Genomic DNA, 24,300 nt, shown 5'->3' on the forward strand with positions numbered 1-24,300 from the left:
CAGATATTTAGAGGCATTTCTAAGGTGCCCTCTCAGCCTTCTCTTCTCCAGGCTAAATAAGCCCAAAAAGCAGCATTTTGAGCCTACCGGCCCTTTTGGTAAATATTCCATCTCAGATAAAGGTTGAGTGGATAGCTAAGCAAGACATACCAAGACCTGATTATGCAATATGTATGCGGGGTATTTTATGTGATACAAAACTCCCAATCTGGACCTAAGTCTCGGTACAACTGACTTCATCACTGGAGAATGTTTTTGCAACGTATATTTACAAAATCATTACGGGATTGGGGAGGAAGAGAGTACTGTGTAGGTGGGATAGAGGAGTAACAGCTTGTTACAGGTATTGCATGTTTTGCCACGGGCACTAGCTTGCTCCGTTTGCTTAATGGACGTTGAAAAATAAGATGAATCATTCACTCGTAGCTACCAAGCGTTTCTTCACCAAAGATAAAGCTTTGTTTTTTGCTTGGAGAAACTTGGAAAGGGATTGCGTGCCAGTCAGGTGTGCTCAAATGGCTGGTGTGTTTTGTGAAGTTTGACTTTCTGATGCAGTTTTCAGCATTTGTGGTACGTGGGTCAGCTTTTTTGATTGCTCAGGGCCCAGACTCCTTCCCAAAGGTAGCTCAACTGTTCTACTGTCCTGCCTGTGAACTCTGCAACCACTGTAGTGACGCGCTTCGGTTCAATCTTTTTTGTTAAGCGGGTGTAGGACTTCTTCCCCCACGATTTTTTTTTGCTTCCTTATTTGTACCTTTTCTGATCTTTATCTGAATGTGCTGCAGTCCGTTGCTTTTCCCGTACTGGTGCTTGCGCTGGCGTCTGAGGCACTGCTTGTGGCTGTGGAACAGCCGTAAGCACGATGCAGTGACTAGAGGCACATGAGCAATGGAGTGCTCCACGTGTTACGCTTGGAGATCTGCTGTTAAAGAGAATCTTATTACAATCCATTGATGACGGTATTTATAGAGTAGTTCAAAGTGAAGCTTCTCTGTAGTTAAGTAACATCTGAATATTTTTCATGTTACGCAAGCTACGATTGATTCAATAAATACGTCGTTGGTGCTGGTAGATGTTCTTTAGATAGTAAACCGTTTGGGAAGTGTAAACACCAATGCTAGGAATGTCATCTTGAAATTCTTGCAGCTTTTGTATTTATTGTTGGTAGCCACCTGGAACATCTAATCAGCTCTCATCAACGTAATAGTTATTTACACGTACACTTAAAGATGAATGTGTAAATGACTGTGCTTCAAGTCTTGCAAAGGGAAGGTATTGAGTATGCAGACGGCATACGGTTCTATCAAAGAGCTTCTTTAATGTGGTGGGACAGTAAAAGCTGGGTGTTCAGCAGTCCGGCTGGAAAGTGCATCTGTATCCTTGTTGTGCTGTGAGTCAAAGCCTTAAACCAAGGTCTGGTACCTGCATGCTGGTATCCGGTAATTATCTGTTATGGGCATTGTATTAATAACTTCATACATGTACTGTCTTCTGTTAGGTCTTTGGTTTGTGAAGTCTTAGTATTTCTATGGCTGTTCAGTTTAGAAAGACATTCTCATATTTCACACTTTTAATAATCCCCAATAAAGGATGGTTTTGAGGATGAGTAACCACCTAACTTCAATTGCTAGCCTGACACAGTACCGTAACGCTGAGAAATGTCAGCATCTCTTCTTTCTCTTCCCACCAGGTTACCTTTGTTTCAAGCGAGTGCTTTCGCATTCTTAGCACCTGCTAGAGCAATACTCTCCCTGGAGAAGTGGAGATGTAATAATACAGGTAATTGTCATTTATGCTTCTTCAGATTCAAGTGACAGATGACCCAGATCACATATAGTGCAACTGCCAAGCCTTTTGATACGGAGAATGCAAGTAATGAGCAGGGAATATAAAAAATGCTCTCCTTTTACGATGTTAAAACTTTGTGCCTTGGAAAAAGATTCCTAAAAATGCCCTTGTGGAAATTTGTTTCTGGATGGTTTTTTTGTTTTGTTTTGTTTTTTTGGGGGGGGTGTGTGTGTGTGTGTTTTTTCTTTTTAAATATAAAAAATGTTGACAATAGAAATCTAGCAGTAGCATAAAACAATTCTTTTGTTAACAATGTAGAGAACGGCAGAAGCATTCTGTAAGTATTCCGTTTCGGTATTTGGAAATAGTAAGTCCAGTCGAGTCCTTTGAAGTTGAGTAGTAAGAATTCTGAGCAATGCTCAGCATCACCTCAGGACCAGTATTTGTTACCTGTTTAACTTGTGCCTGACAGGTTTTGCAGAGCAAGCTTTGACAACATCGGGATGTTCATTTTAACTTTCGGTTTGCTAATGTCATCATCCTGAAAAGTTTTGTATTGATTTAGGGTGAAAATGTGCGGTAAAACTGGTTGGGTAGGGGACTTTAGCTTTAACTTAGATTAGAAAACTGAAGTGGGAACAGCTCTGGCATTTTTCTTTTTAATGGGGTGTGGGTATTCAGTAATAAGGCTGTGGGCCTTACTGCATGACAGCAGTGTAGAGAAGCAGGCTGCTTGCTCCTAGCTAACCTTCTTCCTGGGGGTCCTTTTGATTCTCTGATCATTCATATTTATGTTATTTATGTGTTTATACATCTCTCTTGATTCACTTACAACTATTTAGTTTTCCTGATGTCTTTTCTGTAGAAAACAGCTTGGAGCATTCACATTTTCTCACTGAGGGAGTTAGATTTAGCTACTGGGAAACAGCATGCGGGTTTCAGTGCCCAAGACGTAACGGCAAACTGTGGTGTGCCTCAGTAGTGCTTGCTGTGTTGGATATTTCTGTGCGCCACAACGTGCCAGTATCCTAATACTCACCTTGTTGAAAGGAAATACTGCCTGATAACCTTTGGTGGCAAAGCAATTTTTCCGCTACTCCAGCTTTTCAAAAAGAGCCGTTGCTGCATCTTGGCTTGAACCTTTTAACCTTCAAAAGGCGTGAGATGGGGTTGTTACCACGGGTCAATTCATCATTCAGTGAGTGACCTAAATTGTTGAACAGCAAATGTTGGAGTACTTGATTCCTAGCGTGCAGTTGAGTAATTCTCCATTCATCCGTTTATTGGAGTGGGAAAAGAATCCCTAATTGACCTTTCTTTCTGAAAGTTATTATTTTTTTCCACTTTGGTACATGGGTAAAATTAGTGGTTAGCTCTTAGGGAACGTAAGCATGTTATTACTTGATTTGTAGTATGTGTAGCTGTGTAAATCAAGGCTCATTTGTCAGATGCAGCTTTAGAAGAGGTCTATTTTGTATTAAATGATGGCAGAGTGGCCAAGGAATAAATACTTGTGTTTTTTCTTTTCTTCTTTTTGTAAGACATAACAGTTACAAATGGAACGACAGAACTGCTTCACACCGAGCACATCTGGTATCCCAGAATACGAGAGGTAATGTAGGAGTAGCCTTTAGCTGTTGATTTGTGTGATTCCAGTTAAGTTTCTCACCTAACCATCTCTGTGTTCTTATCTTTAAGTTGGTAGCTTCTTTCGCTGTGATTTCATTTGAATATATCCCTTTGCTCATTTCACGGAAGTCTTTGTCTTTTCAATTTGTTCATTGCTGGACAGCGAGTACAATGAGTTAGTCACCACGTTCCAAAAGACGCGCAGTAAAACGCACAAGCGAGACGAATACTCTTCTCGTAACGGTCTGTGATTTGTGCTCGCTGGTAGCAGTTCAGCTGCTGCCAGACCACTCGCCTGCTGTCACTCTGTTCAGTAGGCCGGCCCCTGGAAGGTAAATAGGCAGTCAGCAAACCTGTTCACCCATAGGTGTCTGAAGTTGGAGACTATTCTGATAAGAAGTTGGTTCTCCCAAGAGACTTGCTGAAACATATCAAACTCCTTCTCTGCCCGCAGCACTGCAGTCTGAACCTCGTCGTGCTCTGCAGAGCCCAGGATGAGGGTTGTGCCCAGGCATCACACTAGAGCGGTAGATAGCGTGGTCCAAATTAAGGCGTGTGTCATGGAATTTATCTCCCATCCCGTTGCTTTGGGCTGCACACTTTTTCTTAATTAAAAACAACCCCTCTCTCTTCCCCATGTTCAAACCATAGCTACATCCTGCCAAGAGCCCTGCAGCCAAGAGGGCTGACAGTCTCCTGAGACCACAACGCTGCTCTATACCAGCTTCTAAGGAGCACTTGTGAACAATGCAGCATACACTCTGCCCCTAGGAGCTAGGAGCATCACCTCCGTGGCGCCAGCAACCCTTGCCGGTTCGATCTGAGAGCTTAAAGGTTAGCCTGGAACCCAGGTCTCCTGTCTGACAGTGTGATGTGCTATCCACACAACTACCAGACTGGCCCACTGGTCTGTTGTGTAATAGTTTTGTGGAGAAAACCATAAGTGTTATGCTTAAGCAATAAGTCACTTAAACATAATGAGCTGTTTTATGACAAAAAAATTTGCTGAGTTCCTCTGTGTCACTGAATTCTTTGAACTGCAGTTTGTAATCCAGAGCAGAAAAAGAAATGTTTTGGGTCTGCTTGTAAGATGTGACTGAACTGTTTTTCCTGTTGTTGTGTGTTCAGATCCAAGGTGCTATTATCATGTCCTCCTTGATAGAAGTGGTGATCGGTTTGCTTGGCCTTCCCGGCGCCCTGTTGCGATACATTGGACCTCTGACCATCACGCCAACTGTTGCTCTCATCGGCCTCTCCGGTTTCCAAGCTGCTGGAGAAAGAGCAGGCAAACACTGGGGTATCGCTATGTTGTAAGTACTCCTGGGAGTTCTTGGCTTTGCTCAGGGGGTCCCCGTTGCTAAGTCATCGTGCAGGAATTGTGGAGTGCCAGGGAAGAGCCAGAGTCTGCTCGGCTGCCACGGGTAGCATTGCAGTGCTCCCTGCATGGAGAAATGCTGCGTGCAGGAATGTTGAGTGGGTCTGGGTAGGGGCAGCTGGCAATTTGGGAATAAATGAGCAGCAGCTCAAGAAGAGGAGGCCGGAAAGCACAATGGCTGAAAGTGAGGTGTGGAGAACAGAAAATTTTATAAAACAATAGTTGGTGCAGGAGCCATTGGCTAGGTCTAATTCAGTGCTGTAGAGAAGACGATTTAGCAAAACACCAGAGAGATTAGTGAACAATTTGTATTTTTACTTTAGTGATGCTATTGTGTGTGTTTCTTGTTCTGCAAAAGCGAGCAAATACCATTGGTGGTAGTGGTCCATTTGTCATTACTACTGGTTTGGTTATCTGTAGCCAAGAGAAGTCTGGATGACGATGGAGAGCCTATGTATTTCCATGGATGCCACCAGTCGCTGAGGCATAAGTAACTAAATTTCTGTTGAGTAGACAAAAAGGCTTTTGGAGTGAATTTCAGGGTGTGATATGTGTACTTCTGTAGGTGTAGATGCCAGGGAAATTAAAGAATTGAGTGGTACGAAAGGGAATAACTGACAAAAACGAGATGGAAGAGAAGACAAAAGCTTCCTGTGAAATGCTGTGGATATCCAACCAAATAAGGATGGAAACCACATTTTGGGGAGATGCAAGTTAGCCGAAGCAGTTGCTATATTCAGTGCATAGCGACCAACTTTGTGCTGGCTCTGGAAGCGGAAGCAGTGACTTGCCGAGATCAGATTCTGATCGGACTAATCTGTTTGTGCAGTACTTTGAGCATGTAAAGTATTCTGTAAGTGCAGCTTATAATCAAAAGGGCTGTTTAATTCTCTTTTATCTTGGATGTTAGCATCATGAATGTTTTTGTAATTCTGTTACGTTAAGCAGCTGGCCCAAAGGAACATTTTCTTTGCCTGTAAAACAAATTCTGTGCAAGTTGGGACTGATGTTAAATCAATCAAGCGGACCTTTGGTGAATTGGACATGGAAACGTGTAATTAAAGTTGACATTTTCCAGATGGAAAAAAAAAAATCAGTTTAGGAACAGGATTTAAATATTACCCAGTCAATAAGTATTTCTGCCTTCTGCCACTCAAAAATGTGCACTGGATTGTTGAAAATAACTCCGTAGCCATCTAGAGCCACTCAAAAGTAACTTGATCTGTACAAGCTGGGGCACTTGCAATTTTCTTGACTGTTCTGATGAGATAAAAATACCGTATTGCTCCCTAGCATAGGAGAAGAACACCTGTGGAAGAGCAGTTTTCCTCCGTTAGCTGCAGATGCTATTTGACAAGACTTTCAGCTTCCCAAACAGTTCTCTGACCTGGCTTGTTCTGCAGGTGCCAGGCTGAAATAATTTAATCCTTAGAACACATCACCTCATGAACTGTAAAAAGGGAAATTATTCCGGAATTGGTCTTTGCCTGACAATCTGGTGAACAAAGCTGTTTCTTCAGGCATTTAACGATTTGGTAATGTTTTACAGAATGGCAGTAAGCCCCCCTGCCATGTAGCCAATATAATATCGTTTGCACTAATATAATGTTATTACATTATTTACAACTCTGTACTAAATAAATCAAAATACAAAGCCACCTGTCCTCAGAGCTAGCGTGGCAGGGTAGCTGCTGTTAGGGAGCGGAGCCCATCTTTCCGTAATGGGCTTTGGGAGAGGTGCCAAAGTGTTCCCTGCACACGAGGGAAAGGTGCCTCTCTCATTCGACTGCGGTCGGGGGCGAAGGCTATGAACGACACCCTGCTTGTGCAGAGCTCTTTGTTCCTGGAGATGGAGGGAGAATAAAGCTCGGTTGTGTTTCTTTTAGACTGAAAGTGATCTTGGACAGAAAAGGGAGGGAGACTTAAAATCCGTCAGTTTGGTTTTTTTAAAGTCAGCTGATAAAAACATAATCTCAGATTTCAGAAAAGCTTTGTCTCTTCAGACAGCTTCACTCTTTGTGTAGCCTTTTTATAGCAAGGCTGGTTCTGTCTATCTCAGAATTGAGCAACCTGCCCTGGCTTTTTATTTTTCATTGCAGTGGATACTCGTTTTAGCTGTAGAGTTGATTTAATTTTGAACGTATAGAGGAGCTTAGCAGTTTCGATGAGGAGGGAAATGCAGAATACTGCAGGCGTCTAAAAATGTGATAAACTGGGTTACTGGTGAGCTGCCATTGAATGGAATATGAGGTTTTGGGGCTTTGTGCTGCTTGATTTACATCTGTTCAGTGAAAGATGCATATACAAAATAAAATTGGGATTCTTGAGAATTGAAGAAAGCATTTCCCTTGACAGAAATTTTTCAGGTGCTTTGGAGTTTTGTGCAAATTTTGAAATACGAAAATTATCGTATCCCTGCCTCCAGTTCTCCTGTTTCTTCCCATTTGCTAGCAGCGACCTTTTTGGTTCATACTCAGAGCAGACCTGGACACAGAGAGAGTTGGAGTGTGAGTCGAGAAGCAGCAGGCAGCTCAGCCCTTTGCTAATGGCTGCTTAGCTCTGAAGAGCTTTCCCTAATCTGATTCATTTTCCTGGTTTCAGTTACCTGTTTGCTGCTGGCTATTGTTGCAGCACTTTAGAATACAAATTATGTTGTTTTGACTTTCATGGAATGATAATTTATTTAAAATATATCCTCTTATGATGCCTTGTCTTGTGGTAAATTTAAAATGTACATATATATTTTGTGTCTGAAGAGCCTGAACAGGTTTGTGCTGAGAGAGATTTTTAACATACTGATGCTAATGATACGTCTCTTGTCCCACCTTCCTCCTCCTTTTTTCTCAGGACTATTTTCCTAGTATTGTTGTTTTCTCAGTATGCCAGGAACGTCAAATTTCCCTTACCCATTTACAAATCTAAGAAAGGATGGACAGCATACAGGCTGCAGCTCTTCAAGATGTTTCCTGTGAGTAGCTGAACTTGTTGTTCAGTTGGCAAAAAACCCCTTTATTTGTGTTTTGGGGTGGGTTTTTCTCTTGGTTTTGATTTTTCTTAGTAATACAATAGATCACAGAGGTGAGATAAAAGCTTCAGTGGGCTTGTGGGAAACTTAACGGAATGGCTTTTTTGCCACAGGAAATAGTCTCATGCTGTAGTCTTGCCAGATCCCATTCTGGTATCCATCTCTGGTGAAGAGTCATTGGAGTGATGAAGATCGGGGAGGGGAGGGAAGGGGGTAGAGAAGAAGGTATGTTTATGCATGCAGTGAAAGGCTAAACTGAGCCCTCCAAAAAGAGATGCCAAGATCATTATCTTCTAGTTTTATGAAAGCAATACTCCATTCCCCCATGTGAAAGACTTCTTTTTATTTCTCTGGTAAAGGTGAGACTAATTCAGTGTTTGCTTAAGTGCCCATTTGGAGACTTTCCCATTTGTTAGGGGAGAGGAGAGGCTTGCTCTAATTTTAAAGCTTTTTTAACTGCACCTTCGGTAGGGGCCAGGGGGAAACACCTAATGGATCTATTACAGGATTTACTGCTTGTTCAGACTTAAAATGTCAATTAAGATCGCACTCAGGTATGGGTATAATAGATACTCTGTGCAGGAACTGTTTGCTCTTGATGAATATTGCCAGTGATAGTTTATTTTAAATAAACAGCTTTTTTCCTGTCTTTCACAGATTATTTTAGCTATTTTGGTGTCATGGTTGCTTTGCTTCATCTTCACTGTGACAGACGTCTTTCCCCCTGACAGTTCGAAGTACGGCTTCTACGCTCGCACAGACGCCCGACGAGGAGTGCTGTTGGTAGCTCCGTGGTTCAAGGTTCCTTATCCTTGTAAGTATGCCTGCTTTTTAAGGGCTGTTTTTCTAATAATAGGCTTGTGAGTATTATTTCTGTTGCTTTCAGAAGCATTGCTGTTTTTCTGTCGGTACTGTATTCTGACGCACTTCAACACGCACGGACCTAAAGACATCGTAGGTGTGGATGATGGGTTGTTTTTCTTGTTTTGCTCTTCAATTTGTTACCTTTCGGTCTCACCCGAGAAAGGCTAAGTCTCTGAAACTTCAGTCTGTGGAAGGCACTTGCAGGGTTTCTCTAGGTAACTCTTGACTTCCAGTAACATGGTGTGACTATATATAAAGCATGGATTTTCAGGGAATGATTGATTTATCTGTACTTGTCAATACTGTGGTCAGCTGCTGGTAATGTTACACAATCATAAGGGTGGGTGATTTCGACTCCAGTAGAGCTGCTGAAGTCATCGATTGTCACTGTCTGGAAAATCAGTATTGCGTGGAGTTTTTTCCAGCTTCATCCACTTCCCTGCCTCAAACACACTTGTTCTTGAATTAGCACAACTGTTAACAGCTACACAAAAACGTCGTCATTTGCAGAAGCTGCATGGGAATGGGGCCAGTGGGCAAGTCAGAGAATGCCAGTCAAGGCTTATTAAAGGATAAAAAAGTATTTACAAGAGAACACGAAACGCTTGACACGACGTCTTGGATGTTTGTATTCTTTTGCTGGCCACCTCAAGGTTTAAAGCCGTTGAAGGCTGTTTCTTAAGGCATGAGATAGAGTTGCACAACCGGTTCGCCCTTGTGCTGCTCAGAAATTAATGGGGTAATAATATTCTACTAGAATAGAAGAATAGAAATTGTTAGGAATACCACTGCATTGTAATGAGGCAGCTTCGTTGTGGTTTTCCGTAGGCTTTGGTTCTGATTAGTTCTGAAAAGAAAGCACTTCTAAAGCAGTCCTTGCAAGACGTATAATGGAAGCTTTTGGGAAAGAAGAGGAGGAACTTCACCCTGATTAGACCTTTATTTGTGAAGCCTTGTTCATTCACATTTGTGGGACTTGAAGTTCCTTTTGTTGCGAGAGGCTCATCTATTTCAAAGAGATAAAAGCATCAAGGCAATTGCTGTGGAAAACCTGCCAAGCTTTTCTACGGGCTTAAATTAATCTTATTTTCTCTCCTGCGAAAATTGGGAATTGGCAGGTGTTTGTGCAGTGATCATAACTGGTTGTTGGCCATTCTCTTCGGTAAACTAAACTTATAACCAAAGACTCAGTTTTTAGAGCAATAATAATTAAGTGGCATTCGCCTCACTGATCAGAATTGTTTTTTCATGAGCAGTAGTTCAAATTCCTTCCTTCTGAACAGGAGGAATTTTTTTGGTGGGGTTTAGGGTTTTTTTGGGTTTTTTCCAAGCGTGATCAAAGCAGTTGGTTGGGCGGTTTTTCCTTTGCTCCTTTCATCTACTTGAACTTGCCAGACTGTGTTACTGTGAAGGGAGTTTGTTGATTCCATTAGCGATGAATAAATTGCTGTGTGTTTTGATATCTAAATTGTTTTCTGTGGCACGAGAGATTTCAGTTTTCTTTTCTTCACAGTTCAGTGGGGACTGCCAACAATTTCAGCCGCTGGAGTAATAGGAATGCTTAGCGCGGTTGTTGCGAGCATTATTGAATCCATAGGAGATTACTATGCCTGCGCCAGGCTGTCTTGCGCTCCTCCTCCCCCTATTCATGCAATAAACAGGTATGTCAAAAAATGAAATATTTTTCAGTGTCTTAAGCTACTATTTTTTCTTTCTTTCTTTTCATTCTTTAGTTCTTTCGTAGGTTTTTTTCTTAGGATAAGACAGGAATGCGTTCTGAGATTAAATGTTACAATTTGGTCAAACACAAGGGCCAAGGATATGAAATACAAGATGCAACTGTCATATTGGATTATTTTGTTGCAAGTGTAGCATTGGAAACCTAGTCCTATTTCTGCTGGAATCTGTGGAAATTAATAGTACAGTTTCCATAGGGACAGAACTCTAAATTGGTTCTGGAATTGGCGTAGCTTGTCAGATTCACCGGAAATGCAATTTTAGAAATAAAGAGCAGCTCGAAGTTTGACTTTGAATTATTTTGTAATTTCCTCAGTTTAAGAATGTGAGTATTGAAGACGTAGAAAACAGAACTCCAGTTGGTTTTCCAGGTGTGTTGGAGCTTGAAGCAGGAATTATGATAATTCATGTGGGACAGGGGCTTTGACAGGCCCCTGCCTAGCGTGCAGTCATAAAACACTGCCTGAAGTGAGTCGATGCTAATGCAAGTTTGACTCTTTTTCTGTTTGTGATTTACAGAGGGATTTTTATTGAGGGTCTCTCCTGTGTTCTGGATGGAGTATTTGGGACAGGGAATGGATCCACTTCTTCTAGCCCTAACATCGGTGTCTTGGGCATCACGAAGGTATGTGCTTTACCCTGATTACTCAGTGACTCGAGTATTTTATCTCCTCTGGTGGATGCCTTACACCATTTTCATGTTTCACAGCATGATCCTCTTCCAAGAAGCCATGCTATTTAGTACTTCGTGCAGGCAGACTTTACAGAGCATTCTGAATTTACACGACTTGTCTGTACCAGCCATTGTCTAATGGAAACACATTCTAAATAAGGACCCCGAAAGTCTTATTTTTATTCAGAGTAAAGGGCAGTTAAAAAACCTACAGGAAGCAGATGATGCTAAATAAGCGATCCCTTTGAAAACCAAAAAGGCATTGCAGGGCTCTAGGGTGTTTTGAGTTGAGACATAAACACTGTAAACTGTATAGAAATTGGTACTCTGTTGGAAGTCTTGGCTCTGAAAGCATCGCTAGAGAGCTGACTATTTTTAGTGTCTTGCTTGAACACACAAGGAGATGCAACTTGAGGTCCTTGGGTCTTATCTACATGTGTACTAGGACATTGCACTGACACAGCTAGAACAGGAGCTGCAGTCAAGGTAACGTCAAAGTTAAATGTGTCCTAAATATTTGTTGCCATCATGATAGATTTTTAAGGCACTGGGCATGCTTAGAGGATTACATATTTTTTGGGGTGTTCCTCAGCAAAATAGACAAGCACTTGAGGAATTCCTTTGTTCACATGCGGAACTGGATGTGTGCTTGGAAGCCTTGCAGAACTGGGAGACCTTGGACTGCAGATAGATTTGCTTGATTTTGTTAGTTTAACCTTGTTAAGAAGTATCAGCAGAATTGGTAAGAGTAATTTATGTTGTAAATACGTACATCTCGTTGCATGTTTCGTTTGGAAGCTATAAATCTACTTCGTGCGTACAAGATAGAAAATGTGTGCTCTCCACTTACAATAACTCATCCCTCCGACTTAATCTAATATAGGTGATGGATTTATCTTCAGCCATTTTTTTTCTGCACAAAGGATGATTCTGTTCGGTTTTAGGGTGGAACAGAAATACTAATAGCACCATCTGCTGTCTGTAGAAGTCTTCCATTCAGTTGCTGATGGAAATTTCCCAGAAGAAATTTGGGTTAGAAAAATCCTTAAACAAAGGCTTATTCTGTTCTGCTCCTTTTCTGTTGTTACATCATAGGGGTTGATATGAATTAACAGCACTTTTTTATTAATAGTCCACAGAAATGAGTGTACATTTTGCTTCGAAACAGGGAAAAATGGATGTTAAACTGGCAGCTGTTACAGAGAACAGTGTTAACTACAGTTAGGTCTGTTCAGAGCACTGATGGAAGAGTGAATATGCCTTACCCACAATGGCACAGCTGGATGGCTGTGCTCCAGTGTCTTGACTTGTTTTCTTGTCTGCATACCCACTCATTTATATCAAAATAGATTTCTGGCATGTAGATACACTGCTTTTTATTTGGAAGAGGAAATGTTTAGTGCTTATGAGCAAAGACCGCAGAGTCCTGGTGATCCTGTTATACCAGTGCAACATTTGAAAAGGCATTTACCTCCTTTGAAATCAATATATGATAACACTCAGAAGTTAAATTTGAGGCTTCAACTGGATGTAAATAGTGGAAAGTCTTTGAGCTAGTCTGTGAGCAAGTTTCATTTGATGAGCGGATCATGAATTAATTCTGATTAGTTGAAGCAAAAGTATAGGCAGCTTATGCCATAATAGTGATGAAGGTACAAGGCACCATATCATGTAAGTAGTCACATTACATGTATATGTATCCCATTTGTATGTGTAAATAATCACAGAAAATGTGTATATGAGTGCCTGGGAATAAATATGTCATTTGAGCTAAATGCTGACCAGGATGCTTTCAGTAGACTTCAGAAGGAGCTTAATTTGTTTGCCTTGTAGTGATTGAGCATTTCCATAAATAAATGTCGCTGTTATGTAGAGTTTTTAAAGAACCTGCCTGTTTCATGCAGCAAGATAATTTTAGAGTGAGATATTGGTGGTCGTAAGGAAATGAATATAAAAAATAGAAAAAGGTGCAAGCTAATTTCTGTTGTTATTCTAGTGAACATCCTAACATACTGGTCTAGCTACTGTTTGTAGGTGAACACATCTCACCTAGCAGTTAGGCAGTGAAGGCTGCGGGGGAAAGAAGTGCCTTGGCCCTAAACACGCCTACTGTATCTTTTTTTCTGATTTCACTCATTTAGCTCAGTCACACATGGTTAACAAATGAATATCTACTTCTCTTTGAAGCTTAATACTCTGTAACAGGAGACCTGCAAAGAGCAGCGTAACAGGGTTTTTTTGTCCCTGGTGCACTTCTTCTGCAAGTATAACGCTATTAAAATATCGACCGTTCACGTTTATCAGCTACCACCACAACATAGTGCCAGGGAAAAACTGCCCCGAAGTTGGAATGCGTAAAACAAAACGGGCAAGGAAGTGCAGGCACTTGGTTTCACAGTGTTAGCACAGCCGTGATTTGCATATGAAGTGACTCAGTTCTGATCTGAGAGAGGGATGTTGTAAAATCAGTTGATAATCTCGGTCTAGAAAGCCTGCATCTCCTTCAGGTGAACTCATGGTAGGTAATGTACCACCTATATTCTTGTGGAAAAGGGCAGCAATGCATGGATGTTTATTTTTTTCTGTTTGCATGACAGTTGATCCCATTTGCCGTCTCTTCTGGTTATGGGTCTGTCTATTTTCTGTATTGTAGGTGGGGGTGTGCTGCATTTCATAGTTATTGTGGCTATAGCAGTTACAGATGGTTTGAAAGATGACTTAATGAAAACAAAATCAAATGAAGTTATGTTAGAACTGGCATGCAGCCATGTTACAGCTGAGCCCTCCAAGACATTTGTAAAGGCTGTACAGCCTGGGTGTTAACCCCACAAAAAATAAGCATGGAAGCTAGAAGAAGACGTTTTAAATGCGAAAGAGAAGAATAAAATAAAATGCAAGGCACGAGGTTGGACTAGGTGTGGACTTTTTCCAGTGTGCTTTTCATTTTGTTCTGCAGGTTGGAAGTCGCAGGGTTATTCAGTACGGGGCAGCCTTCATGCTCTTGCTTGGGATGGTCGGCAAGTTCAGTGCTCTCTTTGCATCGCTGCCTGACCCCGTGCTTGGTGCCCTCTTCTGCACTCTCTTTGGTAACGTATGGTTTTTTTGCTCCTCTCTGTGTTCTGTGCGGCTACCTCCTTTTACTCTAGTGCTGTGTTTAGATGTAGGTTGCTATCGTTTTTTTTCCAAAGAAAAAGACTATATAAAAGCTGAGACTTGTTTTATTTTTCTTTAGGGATGATTACAGCTGTGGGTCTGTCTAACCTCCAGTTCATAGATCTGAATTCTTCTCGTAACCTGTTTGTACTTGGGTTTTCCATTTTCTTTGGGCTGGTCCTTCCCAGCTATCTCAGACAAAATCCACTGGTCACAGGTATGTGTTTCTGCTCATTTACATAAAGTATACTTTTACCTTGTACTCGTATGCAAAGTATATACAAGTGCAAAGTAATGTAAAGGGTAAATAGAAGAAAAAACCAAGTATTATGGAGACAGTAAAAGCCGTAGCTAAGAAGGCAGGTGTGTTCAGAGGAGACTTACTGGAGGTGTTGAGGCCTGAATCGACTGTTTCAGTGGCATACGGCTGAAGTTGGCCTGCCTTCTCTGGGTACCCGTGTAAAGCAATGAAAGGAGGCGGTTGCCAGTTGTACTGGAAGAAGGGCTAAAAGGGTGAAGATGAGCTGTAAATGATGTTAAAAGAATAAGGGGAAATAATCCCAAGGTAGAGCTTGGAAGCTAGGAATTTGGTTTGGGTTTTAAAATTTTTTGGTACTGCGGATATGTGTTCTGAAACTGAATTTTGATGAACTCAGTTTCAGACTGTTGGATTATAACTTTGGTGAATTAAGGAGGCTTTCTGTTTTGATATTGCCATCTCAACAGTGATCATGGCAGTGTATGTCATCAAAGGAAGACTCTCTACAGGAATACTGAGCTTGTTTGGTTCAGTTTTGCTTTTGTTTCAATTTTAGAAGGAAAGATTAACCTTTTATAGCTATTGCTTCAGAACGAGATTGAAGAGTGTATCTAACCTACTTCCAGTTGTTCAGAAAGTGGATCATTCAAGCAGAGCTAGGTGATGATATATTAATACAATGTTCTTCCCCGAGTTGGTGCTATGAAGTCTTGCCCTTTTAAAAAGTAAGGGCATATAAAAGGAAGTATTTCAGTCCACGTGATTTTACATTACGACCATTTCTCCTTTTCCGCTTTGTAGTTTTCTGTTTAGTGTAAATTAAGCAGTTGTGTCTGCAGTAGAAACTAAAATGGCATTTCATTACATGTTTATAAGCAACTGAAAGTTCATGGAGTTACATTTTGGGAAGGAAGGGGTCCCCCTGGTGTACTACATTAGTTCAAAATTCTTCTGCATCTATTCCCACATGGCTTTGAGTCCTGCTTGAGAAAATTCCTCCATGAACTCAGTAGCAAGATTGACCTGCATGTTGGTCAGTAGGCTGTGTAGATGAACAATTAAAATTCAAATTCCAAGGGTTTTTTTGTTCTGTTCTTCTAGGAATAGCAGGCATTGATCAAGTATTAAACGTTCTTCTCACTACGGCCATGTTTGTCGGTGGCTGCGTTGCGTTTATTTTGGATAATACCATTCCAGGTCAGCATGTAAACTTGTTATTTTATCTGAAATACTAACTGCCTTTCGGAACAAAGATAGCACAGCATTTCATGGAAGCAGGAGATGAGGAAGAGGTTACTGCTTTTGTTGTTGACTTCTTTAACACCTAGAGTAGACTGCGTAACACCTGCGTGCCTCACTTTCCTTGAGAACGCTTTGAATCTTTTTCAGGTTGAGGTCTCCATCCTATTAAATGCATAAAATAACTGATAAAAGTCAAACCAGAATAGTCGTCCTCGGGAGACAGAGGAAAAATATTTAAAGATCCAAACTGCTTCCATTCATTTAAGAGCAAAAATTTGCCTCAGCTTCCAGTTACAAAATAAAACAGAAAATAGCCATTTCCAATAAAAGTCTTTTTTCCCTGTTCCTGCCTCTTTGAGGAGTCTGGAAGATCTTTCCAGGGCTTTGCTGAACAAGGTTTCTGAGACTTGTGATTTTTCTTTCTTCTCTGAACCTCTGCTGTGTTTACATAAAGATATTAATGCATATTTTTTTTTTCCCTTTCTTTCATTTTGAATTCTAGGAAGCCCTGAAGAAAGGGGAATACGGAAATGGAAGAAAGGGGTTGGTAAAGGAAGCAAGTCACTGGATGGCATGGAAACATACGATTTGCCTTTTGGCATGAACTTTATTAAAAAATACAGGTGTTTCAGCTTCCTGCCCATCAGCCCTACCTTCCTGGGTTACACGTGGAAAGGCTTCAGGAAAAGCAGTAACTGCCGGAGTTCAGATGAAGACTCAGAAGCTACAGTATAGCCTTAGCTGAAATTATATTATCTAGTTGTAGTAAAAGATGTATTTGCAGTTTCTTGCTGATTAAGAAGCATTAAAATATATGTTTTGTATATCTGCATTTAAATTCTGGAACCAGAGCTGAGACGGATTTTAAAAAAAAAAAAAAAAAAAAGCTTTCCTGTTGTGGGTGGTGGTAGCCAGATGTAGTGTCGCTGGGTCGAGTCCGTAAATGCTGCTCGCTCTGATTTTTCAAAAGCCTGCGCACCGACGCCTGTTTATTTTACATGGGGCTTAGGTTCTGGAGGTATGTAGTACTGCTTAGGGTGATTTTATTGAAGTTGTTGTTAAGATGCTGGCATTTTTGGCGCATTCATTGCTGGCAATGTTAAGTTACGCCAGAAAAGTTCAATTGGGGGTGGGGGCGAGGAAAAAAACTTTGCTTCTAGTCATGTCAAATCCCACTTGTATTGTTTTCTACTCACTGATTTGCACATTCCATATTTTCAGCCCCCTGGAAAGCAGGTTTAGTTGATCCTGGCAGATCATGAGAGTATTTTTATTTAATGACCCGTAGTTCAGTCGGGTGTCCAGTGCTAGGACAGAAGGTTTCTATCAGAACTTGGCCGATGAAAGCTGTGACCGACCTCTGGCAGCCTCGTGCTGTAGAAGGATCCACTCGTTGCATGCCAGTTCACATTTTGAAACATTTGCTTTTTCTGCCTGGCGTTTAACCACCTAAATATGGTGTCCAGGTGCAGGTTTTCTTTCAAGGGACACGTGTAGCTTGAGTTTTACAGAGATGGGAAACCTTTAACTTCCAGCCAGGACCCGGTAACAGTTTTTACAGTGCAGGGCCTGTATCTGGCAAAAGACATCCTGAACAAAGACTCTGATTTGTTGAGCAGTTCGAAGAAATGAACATCTGTGTCCATGCAGCTCTCCCTGCAGGTCAGAACGCTGCCAGCGTTCGCTGGTTGGGATCTGTGCAGATTTTTCTTGAGCGGATATCGAGAGCTGATGCTGCCGGCGAGTGGCTTACGTTGCATCGCCTCTTCTTCTTCTCTCTTTGTGGGGCTTCTGCAGAAGCTCGTTACCGTTGCGGAGGTGGTCTTGAAGAGCAGAGACACTACGTTTGATGTCCTCATCCACGGGTTGGTTTAACGGGTACTGGGTCCAGTCAGGGCACCATTCAGATTATTTTTTTTTTTTTTTCCTAGAACAGTCTCAGCTCTGATGTTACGTGGGTGTTCATGCTCATCATGCATTCATAATTAAAAGTTTTATTCATGTTTAATGTTCTTACTATTGCAGGTTAGTTTTAGACTTCAGTGTGGCCCCAAAAGCATTTTTAAGCTGTGGAGATCATCAGGGAAATGTAGTTTAATGTAATTTCAAGGCCAGTATGCTCTACGGTGCTTGCGTTTTGTATTCCTGGAAAAAACCTAACAGTAGATCCTGTAATTCACTGATGTATTTATCAAAGTTTGACTACTGGACAGGAGCGCAGGAACTCTGTTTTCTCTAATTCCAGGTAAATTTGTTGTTGGTTATTGAAGCATGGAAGGGTTGGGGTGGGGAGGGCAAGGAAAGACCTTAACAGATCAGTACTGAATAGTGTAGAGTCGGAATGATTCCATTGATATAGTTCTCAGCATGCCATGGCTGTTTCCAGAAACTATTTTATACCGCTTTTTTCCATAACAAAGCATGTGTTTGTTCCTGCTTCAGGGAACTTTCAGTAGTTTGCAGTCTTGGTGTCAATTGGACTATCTCGAAAGCTGGTCGGAAGAGTTATTGTGTAGTAGACAAGGTTAGTTTGCCTGTGAAACAAAGTCATCTGTTACCATTTTTAAATTTTTCCTTTTCAGGTAGTGAGGTGTTAGATTTCCACATCCGCTTGCAGATAGTTTGAGTGCGGAGACCTCTGATCGGTGGCACGAAGCTTCCAAATTTCCCAACTTTATGTGCAACCAAAGATATGTAGAGACGTGGGGGGCTTAAATATATATATCTATATATATAAGGAAAAAAAAAGCCACTCGTGTACGGTGGTTGTAATGATGTAAAATGCCAAAGGCATTTTGTAAACGTGGAGAAAGGCAGGCACAAGTTTTTTATTTAAAGCAGTGCCACCTCGGAAACCTAGAAATGTCCCGTCCAGCGATGCCGCTGGGCACGGAGCGTGGCAGTGACGCCTGTGTCCCGAGGCTTTGCTGACTTCTCCCCCCGAATACTCTCTTGATTGCTTCAGTGCATACGCAGTCAAGAGACGAGGCGATGAGAAACAGCGTTCGTCTTCTCTCGCCTTTGGCTGGAGCCAAGCCGTCCGTGTTCTGCATGGCCTTCACTTGAGAATTGCCGAGGTGCTTCAGTCAAATTACAGGGCAATGAATCCAGGGATATTTTTTTCATCTCCGCAGAGCAGAACACCACTCCTTTCTTGCAGCGTAGGAGAGACTATCCAAATAGGGGAAGTCTAATTACTCTGTTTAACTGTTGGGTTTAATTCTTTTCGTGACTTTGGGTCCTACCGTGCCCCTTCTGTTGACTGGCTGAGAGAAGTGCGGTAGCATTTAGCCAGCGTGTTTGCTTTCCTAGCCACTTACCTTAGTAACACTAAAATAAGTAGTTAGCAGTCGATTTTTTAACCAAATTTGTATATGTAACAACTCTCGCCATATTCCTACGAACATGAATGGTTAAAGATGAGCCTCAGTTTCGCAGAGGAGATGCGCTGAAGCACCCGTAACGTATAGCGAGGGGTTACGGTGGAGTCACTGGCAGTGCGGTGACTGCAGGGCACGCGGCCGCAGCACCCGGGGCGCTGGGATCGAAGCTGCCTCTCCCCTGCTCCGTGAGGTGAGCAAGGGATGGAGCTGCTGCATGGGTGCCTTGGGAAGAGAAGCTCCCCTTTCTCTTTCGAATGCACCTGAAGCCATCCTAGAGGTGCCAGTCCAAGAAGATGTTGTAGCCTTTCTTTGTGAGGGAAATAACTCTTTGTGCTGTTGCGGGAGGCGATGGCGGGCCTTAACCCTTCTCCCCCGTCTGCTTGCCTACAGCGGCGCTTTGGTGGCTGTTGTGAAGTGCCCTGGCTGGGGGGACCACACTGGGCAGCAGCGGCTGCCAGATGGGTTGCAGAGGTTGAACTTGGAGTTTTTGAAAAACCTTTAAATACTTCGTGTTTGCTGGTTGCGTCCAGGCTTCGATGCGTAAGGGCGGCTGGATGCAGAAATCTGACTGTAAACGCAATACTGTATTTGTCCTGTACGTGTTATTGCCTGCCTTTCAGACAGCTAAACTAAGCAAAGCCACACAGGGAAGACGACACCGGAGAGAGGAGTTACGAGGCGATGAGACGTTTCAGCCAGACTTTAAGACGGAAGGGCAAATATTCATGGTAGAAACATCATTTTGTCATATCAAAGATGGTATCAGTGTATGCCAAACAAAAGAACTTGGGATTTTTGTAATTGATATTCTATTGTATTTTTTTTTTAGGTTAAATTAAGAATTCTTGCTGATACGCTGAAACACGTTTTCTAAAGCAAATACTTGCAAATTATACCTATAGAAATGTAGGTTTCATAGCGAACGGCTATGACTGATTGATGTTGTCATATTAGAGTGCGTTGGCAGAGGAACTTAATCAGGTACCTCGCTCAGAATGTTCAGACTTTAAACCCAGAATTTGCTTTATGCCTTTTAATACTGACTTTAAATATGGCAACTTGGTTTGTACATGAATATTGCAGTATTTTATTTCCATATATTGAAAATAACATTTCCGCTCAGGAGAACGAGCGCCGTTTTCCTGGGAGGGAGTGGTATGATTGTCATGACAATGTCATGTGATGGTAGAATTTCTTCATTGACGAATCTATAGTAGTTGTGTATACTTTATTTACCCATGTTTATGTTCCTACCAAAAACTAAAGGGTTTCTTTGTTGTTCGTCTCCCTACTGAGATCTTGGTACTCCCCATGCAGAATTGGCGCTTGCAAACTGACATCCTCGGTACTGTTTATACCACAAGGAGCATCAGTGAGAGCGACCGGTCATTTACGGCATCGCGTCCTTAACAAGAAGTGTTAAAGATGGCATCGTTTGTGGTATAAACAGCACTCCAGGCACACGTGGTTTAACATAGCCGGCTTCTGACGGTTTGAGTCAGCCGTTGGATGCTTACACGCCATCTGAAACAACCTGTGCTTAACATGGTTTGTACATCAATGTCGAAAACGCGTGCGTGACAGACAGCACAACCTACGGTGTTTCTTTTACGTGGCCGCCTTAAACCAAAAGCGACTTTTTTTGTCTTTTTAAGGGGGGTGGGGGAGTGGCGGGTCACTCCTTTTTGCAGAAAATGTCCCACTTGGTTCACGTTTCTTAGTATTTCTTCAAGGCCGAGGGCCTTTGCGGCCGGGGGCTGCCGGGTGCCCCGCGCTCTCACGTTCTGCGATCGCTCGTTGCAGTGTTGGAGGAGGCCGCGCGTTCGCCAGCGTTTCGCTTCTGCCCGTGAGTGGACAGCTTAGTGCTGGGCTGCTTTGAAGTATTGGGGATCTGTGTTCAGAGCCATCCGAAATATTCCTGTCGAGTTCTGGTTTGACTGTGACCGTGCGTTGTCATCCGTACATATTGACATGAGAGATCTATTTAGAATTGCCTTGTGTGCTAGCTGGCGTTCACTGCACCTTTCCAGGTAAATCATCTTGCTGCCAGTCCAAATTCTCGTACGTTGTCTGTTCATCACAACCTTTGGCGTAACAAACTATTGACTGTTCTTAGGCAGTGGGGATAAATATATTTTTTTTTTCCCATGACTTTTTGTGACTGACTTTGGCTGTAAAACTTTTTTTTTGTTAAACAGCAAGAGGTTTTTTGTTTTGGGGTTGGGTTTGTTTTTTTCCTGTTGTTGTTCTGAGATGTGTAATTCTTTTACGGAGTTTTTTTTAATTTCGTATTTTTTTTTCTAACATTGCTTCATTAAACAATTAAATATTTAAAAATGTAATATTTGGACCAGATGTTGTGAATAATAGTAGATAAAGCTATTTTATTCTGTATTTTTAAAGCTGTTCAGTATAAATAAACACGGGCATAGATGCAACTTGGCAGCGTGGTGTTGCGCTTTCCTTTTAAACATCCCCTCAGAAGAAGAAGCGATGGTTTGGGAAGCCAGGTGATGTGAAGACCAAGCATCTTGTTGAATCAAGTGCCACCCAAAAATCCAACCCCGGCCGCCTTCCTGACCCTCCCAGCTCTCAGCACGCAGCTCGGTCCGCGAAGACGCAATAAATTTCCTGGATTTATTTGGAAGAGGTACTGCTTACCGTCCCTACCTCCCGTTTGCTGTCTGTCCCTGCTTTGGACGAGGCAGCTCCCAGCCCCTTGGGCGGCCAAGGCGTAGGGAAACTCCCTGTAAAAAACAGTTGCACTGGTGTGTTCCTGAGCGGTGTCCACGCTGCAAAACTTCAGTGACTGATTCCCTAATTAAAATGAAAAACCAGCCTTCAGGTTCTCTTAGTAGACTGAGCAGAGACCTGGGGTTACTCTGTTCAGTTAAGAATATGAGCAGCGAGAGTTACCAGCAGAGAAACAACCTCTGATTTAGGATAAAATCCTAATTTGTCGAAATTCTTGCCCTACATTTGGCAACCTGTTAGCCGAAGCGAGGTCTCCCTTGTCAGGGCTGCTGCGTGCCCGAAGCGACGGCAGGGCATGGTGTGTTTGGGCACGGCCCGGCGCTCCTCGAGGATGGATAAATCCGCTGAGCATCTCGCCTTACCTCAGCCCCATCACTTAAAAGGAAGCGGGCTAGCACCTCGCCTCATCCCCAGGCATTTCATTGCTTTTATCCAGAGCTGTAAAGCGGAATTCCCAGCGTTCGCCTGGAGCGCCAGTGGTGCGCGGTAGCTGAAAGCAGTGAATTAGGACCTGGAGATGCCCGGCTGAGGACGCTCAGCACCTTTAGACGGCTGTCAGCCTTCAAGGTAGCTGAGCTGCTACTGGTTCTAAGACCCCAAGTACCTTTCTTAACTGTGGAGTAGCCTGCTGCAACTAGTCCAAAACCAGTGTGGTCGGATGGGAAGAAAAAAGGCAAAAATCCACCTAAATCAGCAGCGAGAGGGGGTGAAAGTAGATCTGCTCTCAAAGCCAGAGGAGCAGCTGTTTGACCAGGACGAGGGATTTCAAATCGCTCCTGAGCTGGGCTGCGTTTGGGTCAGTGATGAAAATGGCTCTGATCTTAATCCTGATTAATCCTCTCTGCAACTGGGGCCGAGCTCTGGAAATAATTGTGTTTTCTCCTGGTGTCTTGCCTGAACCCAAATTCAGCATCGGCTGCATCGACCCAGTAAGAAGGGCTTTACCCCAGGCAGAATCCCAAAACCTGAGGATTTTCAGAATGTGTGAAACGTCCTCAAATGGGGACAGTGACCGTGTTTTGGAGAAACATGCATTAGGTACGAGCAAAGGCTTTTTCTAAAGCCCCGTCTCCTCCCATCTGGCTCCTGGAGGCTGCGTAACGGCTCACAGATGCTCCCAAGCTAACACGTATCTAAATGCGTAATATTGTTTGGTATTTACTGACAGTTAGCTTGGGGGTCTGAAAGGTGAAATAGTGGGAAGCTGCCAGGGTGGGAAGGCAGTTTGGATGCTTGCTCAGTCTGGGGGGAAATACTTGATTTTTGAAGAATTTTGGAGCTGGTGCCATACACTTGGGTCTGACTGAGGTCCTTGACCTCCAGGCTCAGCTACAGGAGTGGAAACAGAAGTAAATCCACTGAAGCCAATGGTTTAAAAGGCATCAGCCACGTCCCCTGCGTGGCATTTAGCATAGAAACGCCGATTTAACCTGCGAAACGGGTACTGTAACATCCCCGTGCGGCAAAACGCAGGCTCTGGCTGCGGAGCATCCTTCTCCCGCGATATTTTCGGCAGCTGGGAGGGATGCTCAGGCTCTGGCAGGGCAGAATTTTTGGTCTCCTTCCGCTTGGGTTTGGTTCCTCTTGGGTTCGTGCTCCAGCTGCTGTGTGGGTAAGGAGGAGCTGGCAGCCTGTCCCAGCCCCGCAGGTTGCGGGGTCTCCTCGTACAGCCGGAGCCGGTCAAATTCCTTTTATTTGGTGGATAAATGCCTCCATCCAGGCTTGAGCCTTCCCGACCCCTTGCGTGTACGTTGAAGGCAACGAGCAGGGTGTTGCAAAATCAGGATTTAACCCCTGTTCCGCAACCAAGTTCCTCCTTGTGCTCGCGCAAGTGCCCGCAGCAAAACCCTCTATTTAATTTTTTTTTTAATTTTCCCCCTGTTTTGCTCTGATTGCATCCAGCCCTCGGGCTGGAGGGGTCTGGTCGAAGCTTTCTCTCTCTTTGGGGCTGAATCCCTGGGTTTTGGGGCTGGGGTTTGCCCGGCGCGGGCGGCTGGGGCCGGCTCCGCTGCATTGTGCGGTGCGGGCAGGCTCTCCCTGCGACAAAGGGCCTCTCATCTCCGCCAGCCCTCGGAGATGCTGCTGGAATATAAATACCGACCCCCATTCCGGCCGGCTTTCGCCGAGTCAGTGTTTCCCCAAGCCAGATGGCTCCTCCTGAACTTCTCATATTTTACATACAAGTCAAAAAAAAAATAGGGAAAAAACATAAAGGGCAGATTGCAATCCCTGGTTTTAAAGACTTGCTTGTTTTGCTAAACCAGCTGCTTAGATTATTTCTCTCTTTTTGGTTTTTTTTGTTTTTTTCCCTTCGTGTGGGCTGTTTCTAGGCAAATTCCTTAAAAAAAAAAAAAGAAAAGAGCCTGGAGAAGCCACAAAGCACTGGGAAAGGTCAGGAGCAGACAAAGGCGGAGGGTC

General features: G+C 43.0%; 1 protein-coding gene across 1 annotated transcript in view; it reads left to right on the top strand.

Annotated features, from left to right (window-relative positions):
• The window catches only part of SLC23A2 (solute carrier family 23 member 2), a 33,284-nt gene extending 11,711 nt beyond the window's left edge, over window positions 1-21,573 (top strand). The window contains exons 5-15 of the mRNA XM_009936563.2: window positions 1,691-1,779; window positions 3,330-3,400; window positions 4,546-4,727; window positions 7,640-7,760; window positions 8,475-8,631; window positions 10,195-10,342; window positions 10,938-11,043; window positions 14,048-14,177; window positions 14,324-14,461; window positions 15,605-15,700; window positions 16,248-21,573. Coding sequence (XP_009934865.2) covers window positions 1,691-1,779; window positions 3,330-3,400; window positions 4,546-4,727; window positions 7,640-7,760; window positions 8,475-8,631; window positions 10,195-10,342; window positions 10,938-11,043; window positions 14,048-14,177; window positions 14,324-14,461; window positions 15,605-15,700; window positions 16,248-16,480 — 1,471 coding nt within the window. The 3' untranslated portion in view covers window positions 16,481-21,573. The remainder of the gene's footprint in view (window positions 1-1,690; window positions 1,780-3,329; window positions 3,401-4,545; window positions 4,728-7,639; window positions 7,761-8,474; window positions 8,632-10,194; window positions 10,343-10,937; window positions 11,044-14,047; window positions 14,178-14,323; window positions 14,462-15,604; window positions 15,701-16,247) is intronic.
• The last annotated feature ends 2,727 nt before the right edge of the window (window positions 21,574-24,300 follow it).

Source organism: Opisthocomus hoazin, chromosome 28 (assembly GCF_030867145.1).
Source record: "Opisthocomus hoazin isolate bOpiHoa1 chromosome 28, bOpiHoa1.hap1, whole genome shotgun sequence".
NCBI classification, from domain to species: Eukaryota; Metazoa; Chordata; class Aves; order Opisthocomiformes; family Opisthocomidae; genus Opisthocomus; species Opisthocomus hoazin.